Here is a 17891-nt window from a genome sequence, read left to right on the forward strand (position 1 = left end):
ACAGGAATAAATACATTTACATTTAGATTTCATAATTATAAATGCGTGATATAATTACGCAACACTTCTACAGTAAAATGAAATCTTAACGATTGAAGAAATCAAGTTAACAATTTACCGGCACAATCGTATGAATAAATAACATGCGTCATAAATTAAAATGTCTCATAATATGACCCAACCCAATATGTCACATTCTCAAGAAACATAATTCGGGACAAGTCAATTTTTCACATACAGTACTTTAAAAAATGATATAATCAGTAAGGGTATGAATAATTCAGTTGTTAACTGTATATATCTCTAGCTATTCATATTGCTGAAATGTTAATCTTTTACAACAGATTAAATGATTAATCCCTATTTTTTCATTGACCTTAAATGAGGGCAGTAATAAGATCTCAAGTTTTGCTGTGCTATACACATATATTGTAACTATACAACATGGAAGTTTAATTGAAAAACATTGACAAATACACTTGTATCTGCAGTTCTATAGTCTTTGAGCTCTATAGTTCTACAGTCAAGGGGGGGGGGTGGTGAAAGAACAACTTATATATTGAATTTAAGTTTCTATATGTTGATATTTTACCTGATTTCATTCAGTCAATGTTTTCAAGCTAAATCAAACACAAGGCTATCGATTATTTGTTGCTTTTACTTTGAGGGTTTTAATTATAGCCTTTTCAGTGGCTTCCTAATGATAATTGCGTGTCCAGTGTGTTATGGGCCATTATAGAGTCAAGGTTGAACACTAACATTGTATGTTTATTATCTAAAGAGTATGATATGGAGTCAGGGATACAATAGGACTGACTATAATATCATAGTGTACCAAGTGTGAAGTGGACCGTTTGAGAGGCTGTGGGTCGGGGTGTCTTTAAAGTAACCTTCATGGATCTGTTCACATTTCTCTTGAAGTGTGAACTAGGCAAGATTAAATGTGTGGCGATTAGAGATACTAGATCACGTGACGTCACATTTCCAGAACAATAACATGGCCCGTGCGTGAAGGTGAAACGTGCGATGATGATTCTTCCAAACATTGATTGTTTTGTCTTTCACGCTGTATGTCAAAGCTTGTGTCCCGTCTAGACTGCTGATGACCTAAACAGAGTCAATTACTTCCGATTAGCGCCACTGATCACTTCTCTCTAGGCCTGTATTGTCTTTATACTATCTCTGCAATGCACAAATATAATTCCATATATTTTAGACTACCGGTAGTGTTTCAGATTACTTTATTCTGACAAGGGATATAATGAGTGCACATACATCGTAGATGGGTTAGAAGCCACAAATGTTGACATACTACCTCCACAAGTTTCTGTAGTCACTTATGAGCATGGTATGCCCTAATGGGGGACTTTGATACAAGGTAAACAAATTAAACTAAAAGAGAAACTAAGAAAATGGCTTAAGAACTTGAGTCAAAGGATGCATCCTGAAATAGAGCACTTCCTTTAATAGCAATGTTGCTGAGGCATAATATAATAGTAATAGATTTGTATGATATATGTAGGAAATTTGACATGGATAACTTCACTTGTCATCATTAGTTTTTGTTTAAATATAGTTCAAGTAATTTACGTCACTTCGAAATATGGTTCCATCTAGGTCTGAAGTTCATACTAATCATTTTTGAAAATTAGGATTATTTCAATCCAAATTTTAGTTGATATGTACTTGTAGAAATGTTAGCAGCTCTTTGGCTGGTCATTCCATACATATTACCTTTTACATGTTTATTTTTCTTTGTTTGTTCAGGTTAATTTTTCTTGTCTTTAAAAAAAATATTAGTTGCTGTTGTGTTAAATTAATGAGTTCATTTTATATTTTGAATATTGTTCAGGTCAAATACCAGAGAAAAGCATACAAGCAAGTCCAAACAAGATACAGCCCTCGTAGAGGATGTCTATAGCAAGGCAGATGATGGTGATGATATTGATACCCAGAAGACTGACGATGAGAGTGGAAGTATGCCCTCATTCATCGCACTGGACAGTGATTCTAACCAATCCACACCTGACGATTCAACATCAAAGAAAACGTCCTCCTTACATTTTGGTAAGTGTTACCAGTTTGATTTTTTTATAGAAGATGGTGGAATATGCAATGTGTAGTAGTCTGCAAGATCAGACACTTTGTTTTCATCAACAGGACCTTGTTCATGAAATGAGGCAGTAAGAAAAAGGGGCTGTCACAAAATACAAAATGATAAAAACGTCTTCCTTACATTTTGGTAAGTGTGGCCAGTTTGATTTTTATAAGAGACAATGGAATATGTGTAGTCTGCATGATCAGACGCTTTGTTTACCTCGTTCACGAATGAGGCAGTAAGAAAAAAGGGCTGTTGCAAAATATAATGAGGAAACGTAATGCATGTAGAGGTGTCGTGGTCGAATGGATATGTCACAAGGTCCACGGTTCAAGTCCTGCTGCGGCACTAATGTCCTTTGGCAAGACATTGATCTGCATTTGCCACTCTCCACCCAGGTGTAAAATGGGTACCCGGTACGATGCAAAAGTTAATGTGGTTTGATTAGCAAGTGGCACTTGTAAAGTTGCGACTGGCTGGAGTCCTCCCCAGGAAGTGGCAAATGTTTATACATTGCGTTGCGGGTAAGCCTGAACCCGATGACCGGGGTAATAATATGTGCTGCACCTAGAAACAAAGTATTAGGCGCATTATATGTGTGAGCTATCATCATCATCATGTTTGTCACAAATAATAATACATACCGGTAAGCCTACAATGTACATGAAGATTAGGGTGTGTAAAGGCCTCTTTTTGGGTCTAGTGGTTTGTATTTAGCCTCAGAGTTTACCCCCTTCATCTTCGAATGGTATTTTCTTCTTGTACTAGTAATCTTACTAAAAAAGAATCTTAGATCAACATTTGATTAATCAAGCCTACCCTTTGAAAAAATCCAACAATTTGGCTTTCAATGCTGGTATTGATTATTTTCTGCATATAGCAAGGTCTGAATAATCTGAGCTCTAGACTACTCCTGCAATGTATTGATGAGAGGAGCTGATTTAGGCTTGTTGCAAGTCATCTTGAACGTTATTCCATGTATACTACTGGAAAAAAACATTAAAAAAGTCATAGTTTTAGTAGTGAGTAGTGCACATGCGCGAATCGTCGGTGCCCTGCATGCATTAATACGGAGGCGAGGAGATTAGAAATCAATATCTTACCATACTTTAAACACTGCAAAAAATTGAAGAAACTTTAAAAAAAACAAACAAACACTACAGAGGTGGATTTTTCATCGTGTTTGCCGGTAGTTGCTTCCGGCAGAAACACGGGAATGTGAGAAAAATCTATGATTTTTGGTTGAGGTGTAAATGCAGCTTGTGTCTGGAGACCAGTAACCACCACCTGGTATCCCCTGTGTAACTGAAGTGGACAATTTGATTGACCTTTCACCTTTACAGGCTGATCTAAAGATAGAAAAGGTCCCACTGCCCTTTACCCCAACCTTACATCTAGGTCAGTGCAAAATTTATTTTTGCAAAAATTGGAAATAGAAAGTAAAGTTCCCAGAAGGGGCAGATGTTCAAGTACTATCAAGTTCAGTTATTAGAGTCATTTTTTAATTATCCTGCACATTGAAGATTTTTACCATTCATAGAAATGGTCAAGAGAAGTGTGAATTTTTTAGAATTAGAATAATGGGAATGATCTGTTACTACTAGGTAGATTCCATCAAATAAAGTTATGTACTTACCCAGGTCGAAATTCCTTTAGAAACCAGTAGAAACCAGTAGAGACATTCTAATGGTTTTACTGGTTTTCAAGAAACCATTAGAGTCTAATGGTGATCAGGAGGAACTGTGAAGTAAAACCAGTATAAACCTTTACAAACCAGTAGACTGTCATGGTTTAAAGACCAGTAGAAACCAGTAAGATCTAATGGTTTGAACATGGATGCACAAATCTTAAGTCAAACCATTAGACACCTTTACAACCAGTAGAGCCTAATGGTTTTGAAGACCACTAGAATCCGATAGAAACCAGTAGGATCTAATGGTTTTAACATGGGTGTAAAAATCCTAAGTCAAACCATTAGAAACCTTAACAAACCAGTAGAGCCTAATGGTTTGAAGACCAGAAGAAACCAATAGAAACCAGTAAGATCTAATGGTTTGAACATGGATGCACAAATCTATAAGTCAAACCATTAGACACCTTTACAAACCAGTAGAGCCTAATGGTTTTGAAGACCAATAGAATCCGATAGAAACCAGAAGAATCTAATTGTTTTAACATGGGTGTAAAAATCCTAAGTCAAACCATTAGAAACCTTAACAATCCAGTAGAGCCTAATGGTTTTGAAGACCAATAGAATCCGATAGAAACCAGAAGAATCTGATGGTTTTAACATGGGTGTAAAAATCCTAAGTCAAACCATTAGAAACCTTAACAAACCAGTAGAGCCTAATGGTTTTGAAGACCAATAGAATCCGATAGAAACCAGAAGAATCTGATGGTTTTAACATGGGTGTAAAAATCCTAAGTCAAACCATTAGACACCTTTACAAAACCAGTAGAGCCTAATGGTTTTGAAGACCACTAGAATCCGATAGAAACCAGAAGAATCTAATGGTTTTAACATGGGTGTAAAAATCCTAAGTCAAACCATTAGACACCTTTACAAAACCAGTAGAGCCTAATGGTTTTGAAGACCACTAGAATCCGATAGAAACCAGAAGAATATAATGGTTTTAAAATGGGTGTAAAAACCCTAAGTCAAACCATTAGAAACCTTAACAAACCAGTAGACTGTAATGGTTTGAAGACCAGCAGAAACCAATAAAAACCAGTAAGATCTAATGGTTTGAACATGGATGCACAAATCTTAAGTCAAACCATTAGACACCTTTACAAAACCAGTAGAGCCTAATGGTTTTGAAGACCACTAGAATCCGATAGAAACCAGTAGATTCTAATGGTTTGAACATGGGTGTAAAAATCTTAAGTCAATTACCATTAGGCCTAGAAACCTTTACAAACCAGCAGATCGAGCACATGTCAATGGATTTGAAAACCAGTTGAAACAAATAGAAATCAGTAAGATCTAGCGCCGCCTCTGAATCAGTCTGACTATATTTATTTAAAAACCCCAAAACAGGGATGAAAAACTCTAAAATGTCATTAGTCATTATATTAATAGTTTTATTTTACAGATTGTGCAACATCTTGACATATGCCCTGTAAGGTCTGCAATATTGATCAAGACTATACAAGCCCCAAAACCCCAAAATGCGACTGCCGCCTTTTTTAAACGGCTACACAGCTGGCATCTCTCTGGGCTACACTAGCACTGTGTGTGTGTGCACATGTAATCAATGCATGCAGTGTGTGCGTGTACCCAGCCAGGCCATGCCTTATGACACACACACAAGACAGCAGGACAGCCATTCCTATCCTCAACAGCTACAGGAGCCAGAGCAGAGAGACGAAATCTTTTTATTACTTTGTTTTCCCCTGCTATTCTTCAATATGGGTAAGTCTTAGATTTACCTAATTTATTTGCAATATGTGCAGTAACTGTTTTCTGTTTTGAAACGTAGTAATTAATGTATGATCGTGTCTACTAGGAGTGCTTTCAACGCCTGCCGCAAAGATGAGAAATGTATTGTATTGTCCCATCCATGTATTTTTATGTTAGATCTTGATGCAAGTTTGTGCATTCACCTACACATGGCTTTAAAGGCATCGTTTAACAATGTTAAATCTATGATGCATGGCCCTACGTATTATCAGTGTCAGTGATATGGTGTAATATTGAAGCCCTAACAAAATTGCGCTTCAAAATGATCATGAACTTGATGAAGTGCCTCAAAAAGTAAAAATCTTTGACTTTTGAGTGACCGGTTTTACCATACCGTACTCATTTTCCCCAATAGACTGTAGGTCTAGTGTTATAAAACCATTGGGGAAAACGTTTTTTGAAATTTTGAATTCCAATCATAAATATCTTGATAATCAGACAAGCCGCCGTACCCCCCCCCCCCCCCCCCCCCCCCCGCGCTTATCCCGAAAGAGTGCGTTAAGGCGGTACTCCGTTTCTGCAACGCACCCTAATTTCAAGACAAGCGGGGAAGGGGGCTTTAATCACTTTATGGTGTGTTCGCAGTTTCGCACAATATAAACAGAAGCCCTCATCTGGAAATAAACAGCTAGACCCGTAAATGGTAAACAAAATTCCTCCCCCGCAGGCTGTACAAAGAAGTTTGTAGTAGGCCTACATGTATGTGTGTTGCACATGCATCAACCGTTCAATTTGTTTTAACTTTATTTTTGTTCTTATTAATTGTAGACTCTAGGCATCTTTTGACATCTTTTGCCAAACAGTGGATTCAAAGCATATTGTGGACACAGTAGGCCTATATTGACGTGAGACCATGCAGAAAATGCTACTTTCTCTCGACCTCCTGGATCAGCATTCAGCAGCCTCGTGACACAGTTGAAGCCATTATCGGTAATTGTGTAGATGTACTTGTATTATTTCTGTACATATATTTTTAATTTTTCCCTGATCATGACACTGATTCGAAATGCTTATTTTTCCTAAGTTTCAAATATATAAAATTCAATTAATTTTAGATCACTAAAACCTGCAGGTATATTGCAATAACCGACCATATTTTGTGAGTTTCAAACAGTGTTCTTTTCCCTCCTTAGCAATAGAGCTTTGATTCTACTCTCATCAGCAAACTAGAATTGTATTGATAATTATTTGCAAAAAAATCCTGATTCACGTTTGCATTGACAACAAATGTTTAAAATGCAAAGGTATGTTTTATATTATGTTTGTGAGCAATGAGAGATTATTTTATTTCTGATAAATCTTTGAAACTGCACTTTTCTGACAGAATTCATTATTTAATTCATTGTTTACATTCTAGTTTTAAAATGGATAAAAGTTTTTCTTAACTTGTTTTCCTTTCTTTTTGCTCTATATTCATGCATTAGAATTCTTTGCGTGTATGTACCCTGGATCAAGCAGCACTTGCATTATACAGGAGATTCCACCCAAAATCTAAACCATGAGTCCAAGCTGAAGAGGAATATTTCCAAAATGAGGTCTACACACACACACAGAGGTTACTTTCCCCTTCATTATAGAGATATCGAGAGAGAGAGAGAGATGGGTGGGGGGGGGGGGGGGGGGGGGGGAGTGAGTTATATAGCCACGAACCTGAATAGCTTAGATGTAGAACTGAGATGCCCATTCATGTCACTTGCCATTTTAATGAATTCCAGGGTTTACAAACATACATATTAACACTTTGGGTAAAAGATCTCTGTATTTGCATAAATTTGTTATTACTATTTATGAAGTAGACCTGTTTCATAATGCTTATGTAGTAGATCAGTCTCATACTCGACCCCACCCCCTTCATATCACAATGTCAATTCCTAAAACCTGTGGCAAATTATATAAGTTGGTAATAGAGAAAAATTGAATGAGGTAGATGCAATACAAATCGATTCCAATCTTAAGCACTTAAGACTTTATTCAGGTATGGCACGTGAACCGCCCAAAAAATTCCAAAAATGCTGCAGTTTTGTTTTATGTTTAAAGTGAACTGTAACAAAGGACCTACATGTTTTTGTATATTTTGGACTGCGCATATTCAGTGATCTCTGTATTATAATATATAGAAATGTAAAGCATATAGAACTTTATGTCAACTCCAGCATCATATCTGAACGAGCCTTAAAAGACAATCCAACCCTTGTAATAAGTTCATTGAAATGGAAGCTGAAAACTAAGAGAAATAGAAAGGCGAAAGTTTGAAATAAATCGGGCCAATATAAAGGGAGTTGTAATAATATATAAATATGAGATCACTAAATCCATGCATATCTCAATGAAATGCTAGAGCGCCGTATGGCAGCCGTGCTAAAGCCAGGGTAATAATCGGGAGCGCCAGGAGGGTCAAATCTGACTGACATGAGCGCTACACAAGAACCCACTATTATTATTATTATTACACCTGTAGTCATGGGACAACTCTCCCATTTGTTAATGAAATATAATAAATTCTCTTTTTATTTTAAGTGCCTTCTCCCTTTGAGAACTACTCAAAATATATTATGAATAGCACATTATTACAGGTCCTCTACATAGAAAAGCCACTTGTGAATCATACATTTTGAAGAAAAAAAATATTTAAATCATTTTGTGTGTTGAAATAAATGGGAAAGTAGTCCAGCAGCTCGTCATAGTGACATTACCGATTCAGCCAATTTAAAATGCCCTTTGGTTTAGTGATTACAGCTTTCAACAATCCATAACCACCTTATTTTCTGTCAGATTTAATTTGCTATTTTTTAAAAGTATAGTTGTCTGTTAAGGTTGGATTTCCCTTTAAAAAGTGTAAAGGGTAAGCCCTATGTAACATAATGTGAATAGGCCATTTTCGTTATAAATCAAATCAAAGTGCCGCGGAACAAATTATCTCTTTCACCTATTAAGAATAATTGTATTTCAATAGTCAGAATGCGATATGCAAACATTATGTGTTGTTAGGTAGGGCAAGACATAATGTTTGTCCTACCTATAGTACTAGCAACACGTAATGTATTCAATTTGTATTCTGACTATTTAAATACATTTATTTGTAACAGGTGAATTTAATAATTGGTAATGAGGCACTTAACAAGGACCTACCGTATTCATTAAATTTGATTACAATACGAAAATGACCTACGTACAGTACATGTATTCATATGGATAGGAAATCTTTGAACTGTTATATGTCGTTTTCTGAGGGTTCATAATTTTATAAATTCTAAAGGGTTCATAATTCTACAAATGAAGTAGGATTCCTAATTCTGAAAATGAACTAGGATTCGTAATTCCAAAAATGAAATATGGTTCATAATTCAGAAAATTAAATAGGGCTCAATATACTTCCAAAAGTTTATTATTCTGAAAATGCAAATAGAACCCTTTATCCTTTTTGGAATTACGAACTATCAATATAATGAATCCTATTTCATATTCAAAATAATACCATTTCATTTGCCGAATTATGAACCCTATTTCAATATCGTTATTAACGCCCCTTTTTCAATTCCAGAATTATGCACCATTTATATTTTTCGTAATTATGAAATCTATTTCATTTTTAAATTCAAACCCTTCTTAAATATGGACCATATTTCATTTGTTTATCGATTTGTCATAATTTGTCATAATACACTGTACTATCAAGTTACATTTATTGATGAACAGCATATCACAGCACTTGTCAAAATAGTAAGACCGTAAATGAATTTGTTTTGCTTGTGAATGTAGTAGGCTTATATTATGTAGTACACAATATTACATTTCCAATTGCTGCAACTTCATATCAATCTTTTACATGTACTATGACAATCTACAGGTCAAAATCATGCTTTGCGTAATCATTTGTGAATTATTCTCTATTTAATATAAATGAATGAAGTACTTAAATTTGTGCAAATGAACTTATTCTCCATGGTAGAAAATTACAAACGAAATTTCTCAGCAAAAACTATTTCTCATTGTTTCTACTCATGGTGGCTACCGTAAGATAACTATTGCAAATTGCCAAACCTACTCTTTTAAACATCTTCTCCAAAGTTTCAAGATTGATATCTCTTTGTTAAAACTGGCCATAATTTCTAGACAATAATTAGCCAATTTAACATTGTTTTTTTTTTAATATTTCTTCTTTTGTTGTTGAAATGTGTAAAAAAAAAAATCCTTTTTCATTTAAGCTGTTAACCTTGCTTTTAAACGTTCATGTCATTGTAATCACTATATGATGTATGATATTCTGACAGATAATTAAAGGATACACTGTTAAGTGTTAAATGTGATAAAGATGAACCAACATGATTGTGATGTCTTTTGTTAACAGACGTTTGCGAGGGAAATGGCTGAACCTCGAGAAAATAGTTAATTGTGTTGGAAGCAAACTTCATGCCAGCTCCTGTCATTTTCGTGTCTACTTTGCACACCAGCATGCCCTTTTAAAGTACAAAAAAACAAACAAGGGCTGGCAGATTTTGTGAGGAGTACTGTGTTGGAAGTGCATTGATGTAGTAGAATTTAAACTGATCAAAAAAATGTCAACCATGTAATGTAACCAATGCTGTGGTTCAATTGAGGATTCCTACTTGTGTTCTACTGGTCTCCTACTGGTTCCATTGGGGATTTATACTTGTTTTCTACTGGTCTCCTAATGGTTCCAGTTGGGATTCCTACTGGTCTCCTAATGGTTCCATAAGGGTTTTCCACTGGTCTTCTACTGGTATCCTAATGGTTTCTGTATGGATTCCTACTGGTCTTCTAATGGTTCCAGTTGGGATTCCTACTGGTCTCCTAACGGTTCCATTAGGGTTTTCTACTGGTCTTCTACTGGTATCCTAATGGTTTCTGTATGGATTCCTACTGGTCTCCTAATGGTTCCAGTTGGGATTCCTACTGGTCTCCTAATGGTTCCATTAGGGTTTTTTACTGGTCTTCTACTGGTATCCTAATGATTTCTGTATGGATTCCTACTGGTCTCCTAATGGTTCCAGTTGGGATTCCTACTGGTCTCCTAATGGTTCCATTGGGGTTTTCTACTGGTTTTCTACTGGTATCCTAATGGTTTCTGTATGGATTCCTACTGGTCTCCTAATGGTTCCATGACTTCTTTTTTACTTGTCTAATGGTTCCAGCACTTCTTTTCTACTGGTCTTCTAATGGTTTTTATATCGATTTCTACTGGTCCCCTACTGGTTCCAGTGGGGATTTGTACTTGTTTCCTACTGGTCTCCTAATGGTTCCAGTTGGGATTCCTACTGGTCTCCTAATGGTGCCATTAGGTTTTGCTAATGGTCTTCTACTGGTCTTCTGCTGGTTCCAGTACGATTTTTTTCTACTTGTTTCTAATGGAAAAAGCGCCACTTTCCATATTGAAACCAGTAGAGAATTGACCACTAGAAACCGTTAGAAATCTGTACTGGTTTTCTCTACTGGTTTCTATGGGATTTTCGACCTGGGTAGAAAATGTATTATAATAGTAAATGTACTGTCATGCAAATTTCATGTAAAATTTTACTCCTTCAGTCTTATTTGGTCATATTTCCTCCATGTTTTCTCTCTCTCTCTCTCTCTCTTATTGGTAATGAGAGCCTCTGGTCACAACACAGTATATGAAAGCATGAAAATTTGACTCCTACCCCCATATCAACAACTAAAATGAAATTATTATCATGATGAAGAGAGGAAAACATTAAAAGAAATCCTTTTCCTTTGCTTTTACACATAATACCAATTAAAATTGCTTCTTTCTATTCAGCCTACATTCATCATAGTTATACATTTATTTTAGATTTGAAATGAAATGAATGAAGAATTTGAGAACATTTCTATCGAATAGATGGTATAAAAAATAACACATTAAAGGTAATACAAAGTTTTGGTATGGGGTCATGAATTTGGTTCAAATGAACATATTGGAAGCATATGCGATCTTACAATATTCAGTGATCGCTGTCGCGGTTGAAATCGAGTCTAAAGTTATGAAATTGTAAACAATAAACTCTTTATGTTGTATAGCTCCCTCTCAAGGTCAAGATATCAATAAGCTATAAAACAATGCTTATTGACTAAAATCGACCGATTAGCTATTCCTGTTTGGAAGTTTTATATCACAACTACATATTCTGAGATTTTCATGGTCGCAGCTACCATTGTACGGCCGTAGGCGCTATTATAAATTAATCAAAATTTACCGGGAGCACCGGTAAATCTTTATATTCAATTTTTCTCGAAAGCAGAAGTGTTTCAGGGGCTAAATTTTACAGTGCTTATAATACATCCACAGGGGCATCCATATATATCAAAATTGTAAAGATTCACTATCCACCCAATTTTCAAAATTTCCCAAAACTTTGTATTACCTTTAACTTGTTTTTAACCTCTTGTAGTGCAAGGTTACAAATGAAGTTGAATTGATTTTTTGTTGTTGAAATTGACAGGAGAAATAGTAAACAAGGAGCCCTCTTCTCATGAAAAAAAGATCCAGGCAAGACACTAGGATTTGATTTTACTTGGCCTAATATTCGTACTTCCCAATCGTATATCATTCTGTTGACATTATCTTTATTCATGAAAAATAGTCTTTGTTTATTATTGTTGTTGTTATTATTATTCTTTTGTAAGCTCTCTTTCAATTATTTTAGGGGGTATTCTCTTTAAATTGTTTTAAATGATACATCAAATGAAAGTGGGTAAAGCTGTCCATCAATGTAAGCCTATCTACGGTAGTAACTATCTAGGGGTGCGTTTATCGACCAATTTTTTTTGCCTAGAATGAGGTTTCTCAAATGTCTTTCGGACAAATTTTAAGGTGATAAACGCAAAGTCTTTTTCAAACATCTTTAGATATGGGCATATTGTAACGCCAAAAAAGGTGCTATTTGAATGTGACATACAGCCAGAATCACGTTTCTGAAAGATGATAAACGCAAAGCTGTTTTGAACTCCACATACAAATCGGACCTTGCCATGCTAATCTGCTTCCCGGGTCAAACGGTGCAAAGCAGCTGCGCAGAGACAAGGCCTTTATTTTGAATCGTGAAGAGACGATAAACGCGACATCCCGAAAATCACGTTTGTATAAGTAGGGTTCGATATGTACATATCTGTGGCAAGACACGATACACGCACCCAAAGAAAGATACTAGCACAGCTGTGTGTTATACCAAGGAGGATATTACAAATATCTCTTTGGTTATACTCTGGGTGCTGTGGGAAAAGTATTAGCATTTAGGGAATTCAATTCCCCATTTTTTCAACACTTAAAATACTTTACAGAATCCAATTTGTGGTTGGTCGTTTGAGGGAATAGTTAACACTCTATATATACACACATACCCACAAGGAACATCATTCAGAAAGACTAACCTTTTTATTAAATTGATTTGTTTTGTGTGTGTGTGTGGTTTTTGTACTTACTTTTGTACTCCGAATATTGAGAGGTGTTTATTGTTTTGGTTATTGCACGAAAACAGGTGGATGATATAATATCTCCTTTTCAAGGAAGAAACATCTATTAAAAATGGGATGCTTTGGTGAAATAGCTGAAAAATAATGACCCATGAATTCCAGTGGGTGATTAAAATGTTCCACATCTGTTGGGAAGGTAGAATGACCTTATATAGCCTAGCTAGTCTTTGCTCCACTGATATTTTCAGAGTTCGTTTGTACTATGTCCCATTTGCAGGCCCCCAAAATGAAAAGGTTAAATTCCAACGGCATTTGAAAGACGATACTAACTTAGAACTTCCCTCAAAATGAAAGGGGAAAATATTGACCATTAGTTGTCGAATCGACTTAAGTGATTGCAATCATCTAAGAAATAGTCTGAATTTCAGACCATTTTACCGAATGTTTGAACGTTTTGTGCTGCACAAAGATTTGATCAGTTTAATTTTGGCCATCACAAGTAGTGGTTTATTGATGTAGACAAATGCTCATGTACCTGCTACAGCTCGTTTTATGTATGATATTACCAAAATATGTCAGTCAGTCACTCAATAGTGTCTGACAGTGAAGTCTAGAAGGTAAACGGGCTTCCTTGCATAATTTGAATACGAGAAAACTGCTAATATTTAAACTTCACAGATAGGACATACATGACATATTCATAATTCCTGCAAAGTTCTACAGAATTTGATGTTGGCTGCAAAAGGTACATAGGTAGTAACTTTAAAGGGCAATCCAATCCTTGTGATAAGTTCATTCTTATAAAATTAGAAATACAAGATAAACAGAATGGCAAAACCTTAAATTGGACTAATAATAAGAAAGTTATAAATGTATGACATATGAGATCGCTAAGTCTATGCGAATCGGCTGTATGGTCGTCAGTGGATTGTGACGTAGTCATGGATAACCCTCCCGTTTGTATTGTACACAAATATTAATATTTGTTTGTCCCTTATTAAGTGCCTTCTCCCTTGGGTCACTACTCAAAATTTGTTATGAATAGCATATTATTATAGGTCCTCTAAAAAGAAAAAAACCCTCCTGTGTCATTTTTGAAAAAATGAATTTGTAGCCATTTTGCGTGTTGAAACAATTCAGCGAATTTGAAGAGCCCATACCTATAGTGATTACAACTTTTAACAAATAATAACTTCCTCATTTTTTTGTCTGATTTCATTCAAACTTTCACCAGGGTACTTCTCTGATTAATCTGCTTTTGAGTAGTTTGCTATCAAGGTTGGGTTTCACTTTAAATGTCACTAATTAAAACAACTGTTTTTCTCGAAATAGAAAAAAGGGATGTGTATTTTACTGCAAAATGTTACTCAGGAAACCGAATACTAATAGCTGTGTCTCAAAATAGATTGCAAGTTTCTCCAGAGTTCAGTACAGCAGCTTTAAATTTATGTTTATGTCATTCTCTAATAAAAAGTAAAATAAATTCTATCTTGTGCCTATTTTTCCTAATAATTCTACCCCCCCCCCTCTCTCTCTTTCTCTCTCTCTTTCTCTCTCTCTCTCTCTCTGTCTCTCTCTCTCTCTCTCTGTCTCTCTATCTCTCTATCTCTCTTTCTCTCCCTCTCTCTCTCAAACACACACTCTCCCTATCTCTCTTTGTCACTCTCTCTCTCTCTCTCTCTGTCTTTCCCTCCCTCTCTCTCTCAAACATACTCTCTCTCTCTCACTCTCTCTCTCACACTCTCTCTCCCCCTCTCACTGCCTTTTTATTTAAAAAACAAACATCTGCATCTGTCCAGCCCACCTGGCTTCCCCCAATCAATCCTCCAATGTGAAAAACAAGCTAATCTTTATGAATTTGCCCTTTTATTTTGACTAGACTGTGTTATTAGTAGCAATAATCGGCTATTTATCAACCTGTCTGCCACAGTTAATCTCAACCTGTTGACAATCAGAAACGTGCTCTTAATGGATTAATGTCCTGAGATTGGCAGTGGTAACCGGTAGCAACGTGGTGGAAGGCTGATGTTGATGATGGGAGACTCTACATCTGGGAGGCTGGGAGCCTTCGGAGAGAACTAGGAGATTAGGGGAAAGGGGGAGGGGAAGGTATTCTTGTCCTCAGGTCCAGACCAAAATAATGCCAAGGAGATACTCCTTGATAACAAGGTAATAATAACCAGTCCAGAATCTGGACGATGCAATTTTATTTTGTGATTGTGCTTTTCCCCATCCCCTACCTGTTGCAAGCCGAAGACTGTGTGATCCACGAATCTGTATGCATCGTAATTTTTACTTAGTCTTAGTAGTAACCTGATGTTGTATAGTCCACTGTTCAGAATTAACCAGAACTACATGTAATTGTATGTGCATTCCCAATCATGTGTGGAGTCTAGACAAAAATGCTTTATTTACTTCCACTCTGAATACGATCTGCCCAAGCATTTAAACACCATATGACCTACATGTACACATTTCCTGTAAATTTCACAGGCCTAGATGTTTGAGCAAGATAAACTGAAAATAAACAAACTATTTGGTGGTAATGACTTTGCCTGGGCTTTAGTATTGAAATTGAGACGATCTCCAATTTTTGTTTGATGAGGAAACAAGCTAATGTGTTTGAAAAGGCAGTTAAAGGTACTTAGTAACATTGTCAACATTTAAATGTCTGGGATGGAATGTAGAGCCATTTTATTGCACTGTGAGATTTCCATTCACGTAAAATGTAATTAAATTGTAATAATATAGTTGGGAGAATTAAGGAATTGATCGAATCAGTTTTTCCCAATTTGTACCATGAATAATGGTCCGTTTTTGCTCAAATTTTCAGATTATCTTTAATTGTACATCTAGCATTGAAGTCACTACCTTAGCACCACTATCTCTCATCTGAACAATGTTACAATGTTACAAAGTCCCTTTCATAGGCTCGCCTTGATTCTTCTCGTGTAGGCCTGTTGGAACATAGCGTCTGTCTGGAACCAGTTGGGTACCAACTCCTATACTTTGACACAGAGTTTACACCCTTCTGGCTCTGAACAGACCATATCTTCTGCAGAGAGCCAGAAGGGCATTGACTCCATACTTTTAAATACGGTAGTATCCGAAGGCGAGTCCGGAAATTGCCGCATTTTCAGACAACTTCTTGAATTGGTTTTCGAATGAATGAAAAGACGGACAAGAGGAGCTAGCTACTATGGTACGAGAATATGTCTCCACAGCGGGTATAATATGTGTGTTGTAGCTCCCCACAAACAATTATGTCTGCAACCGTGATGAAGTACTGTTGAAGTACTGTTGCCTACCACTAACATATATTTTACCCTCTTCCTATGACCACCGGTACGGTACAACCCCTCCCTGTAAGATTATTAGTCCCTGGTTATGCCCCCAGTGGGAGGGGCTAGGGTCATGAACTATTTCTGTGTTCATACTGCCAGCATTCATCATTATATAGCTGTACGAAAAGTTATTAAATTTGTCCTAGTCTGAATGTTTTAAAACAGAAACGTGTAATGAAACGCCGTTTTTATCGTTTCGATCAAAAACTTGATAAAGAATCAGGCTCTAATCTGAGCATCGTATTTTATTTTGTAACTGGGCGGGGCTTATCGTGAGCATGCACTACTGATTGGCCAGGGGTCATGTCAAACTGACTTCATCAAAATTGGTTTGTTTATACATTTCCAGTGTGAACGCTCCTTTCGTTTTACGAAGATTTTTTATTCAGCGTTTCTTTTAAACGAGTCTCGAATTTATATTTCCTATAATCTGAACAGTGTATTTAATGAAGTACTTGATGTGTGTCCTCCAGGCTATGTGAATGAGCAGGGCCAGGTGGAGTCTGGGTCTTGGTCCCCTGAGGGCTGCTTTTTTTTTTTTTTTTTTTTTTGGAGAGGGCTTGCAGGGGTCAATGTTAAATTTGTTTCTACCAAGATGCTTGTTGAATAAGACTTTCATCTTGCTATATGTATATGGGGCAGAAATTATTCAAACTAATAGTTATAGATGCTAGATGCCCCTTTTTCTTTCAAACTCAAACCAGATATAGAACTTCCGTTTAGTTTTCCTACTAGTCTTATGTTTTAGCCATTAATTTTATCTCCGGCATAAAATTGTTTAGACCATGATTCAGCTACATCAGAAGCACAGGCTATCCTTCCACTATTATTTTTCTTTCTTTTTTTCAATTCAATTCGCATTTATTTTATTTTCGATTAAAAATTACATTGATACAAAAATAATTCATAAAAAAATGTAGAATATGAAATGAGGAACTACATAAATAATGCCCTTGGCCTTGTACAAGCGCAGTTCCCAATTCTGACATGGAAACTCTACAATCAATGCTTGTAGTTAATACAGAGCTGTATGATGTGGATTCATTTTTTTTCTTGGGAGAATAGACATTGTAATACATTCTGGGGTTTAGGGGCAAAATGCCATAAATAGAAGAGAAAAAAGTCTCAATCCTCCTGCAGTATAGGATGTAAGATCATGGCATCATCAAATCCTTACTCCTTGGTATAATCAAACATATATTTGTTAGTCTATCATCATGGTCCTACGACATGTACTTGTAGTAGGTCCATATGATGTATAAGGGTCATTCCATGAAGTTTTGGCAAAAAATATGTAACGTATATGTAATATAATATAATATATATATATAAAATATGTAACGTAGGTATGAGATCTTATACTACACATTATCTGTGGAAGATTTTTATGCAATGAATATATATACCGGTAGTAGTGCTCTGCCAGAATTGTTCGTGTTTCAGTTGCTTTTCTTCTCTTTTTTCAGCGTTACATAGACACCATATTCATATAGAAGCCTACCGGGTAGGTTATCATTATTATATAATAACATTCCATAAACTTTGGGTCCATAATATT

General features: G+C 36.0%; 1 protein-coding gene and 1 long non-coding RNA gene across 3 annotated transcripts in view; both read left to right on the forward strand.

Moving 5' to 3' along the window:
- The window catches only part of LOC580648 (zinc finger CCCH domain-containing protein 3), a 50326-nt gene that overhangs the window by 24901 nt on the left and 7534 nt on the right, over positions 1-17891 (forward strand). Inside the window, exon 8 of the mRNA XM_030975155.1 lies at positions 1853-2067. Coding sequence (XP_030831015.1) covers positions 1853-2067 — 215 coding nt within the window. The remainder of the gene's footprint in view (positions 1-1852; positions 2068-17891) is intronic.
- On the forward strand, positions 5198-7173 carry LOC115920162. 2 transcript variants are annotated; one of them, XR_004062216.1, is made up of 3 exons: positions 5198-5513; positions 6330-6491; positions 6986-7173. It is a non-coding gene; the product is annotated as an uncharacterized LOC115920162 (long non-coding RNA). The 2 variants fall into 2 exon arrangements; XR_004062215.1 differs by having other exon boundaries at positions 5401-5513; positions 6337-6491; positions 6986-7169.

This window comes from Strongylocentrotus purpuratus, unplaced genomic scaffold (assembly GCF_000002235.5).
Source record: "Strongylocentrotus purpuratus isolate Spur 01 unplaced genomic scaffold, Spur_5.0 spur5_scaffold_8, whole genome shotgun sequence".
NCBI lineage: Eukaryota > Metazoa > Echinodermata > Echinoidea > Camarodonta > Strongylocentrotidae > Strongylocentrotus > Strongylocentrotus purpuratus.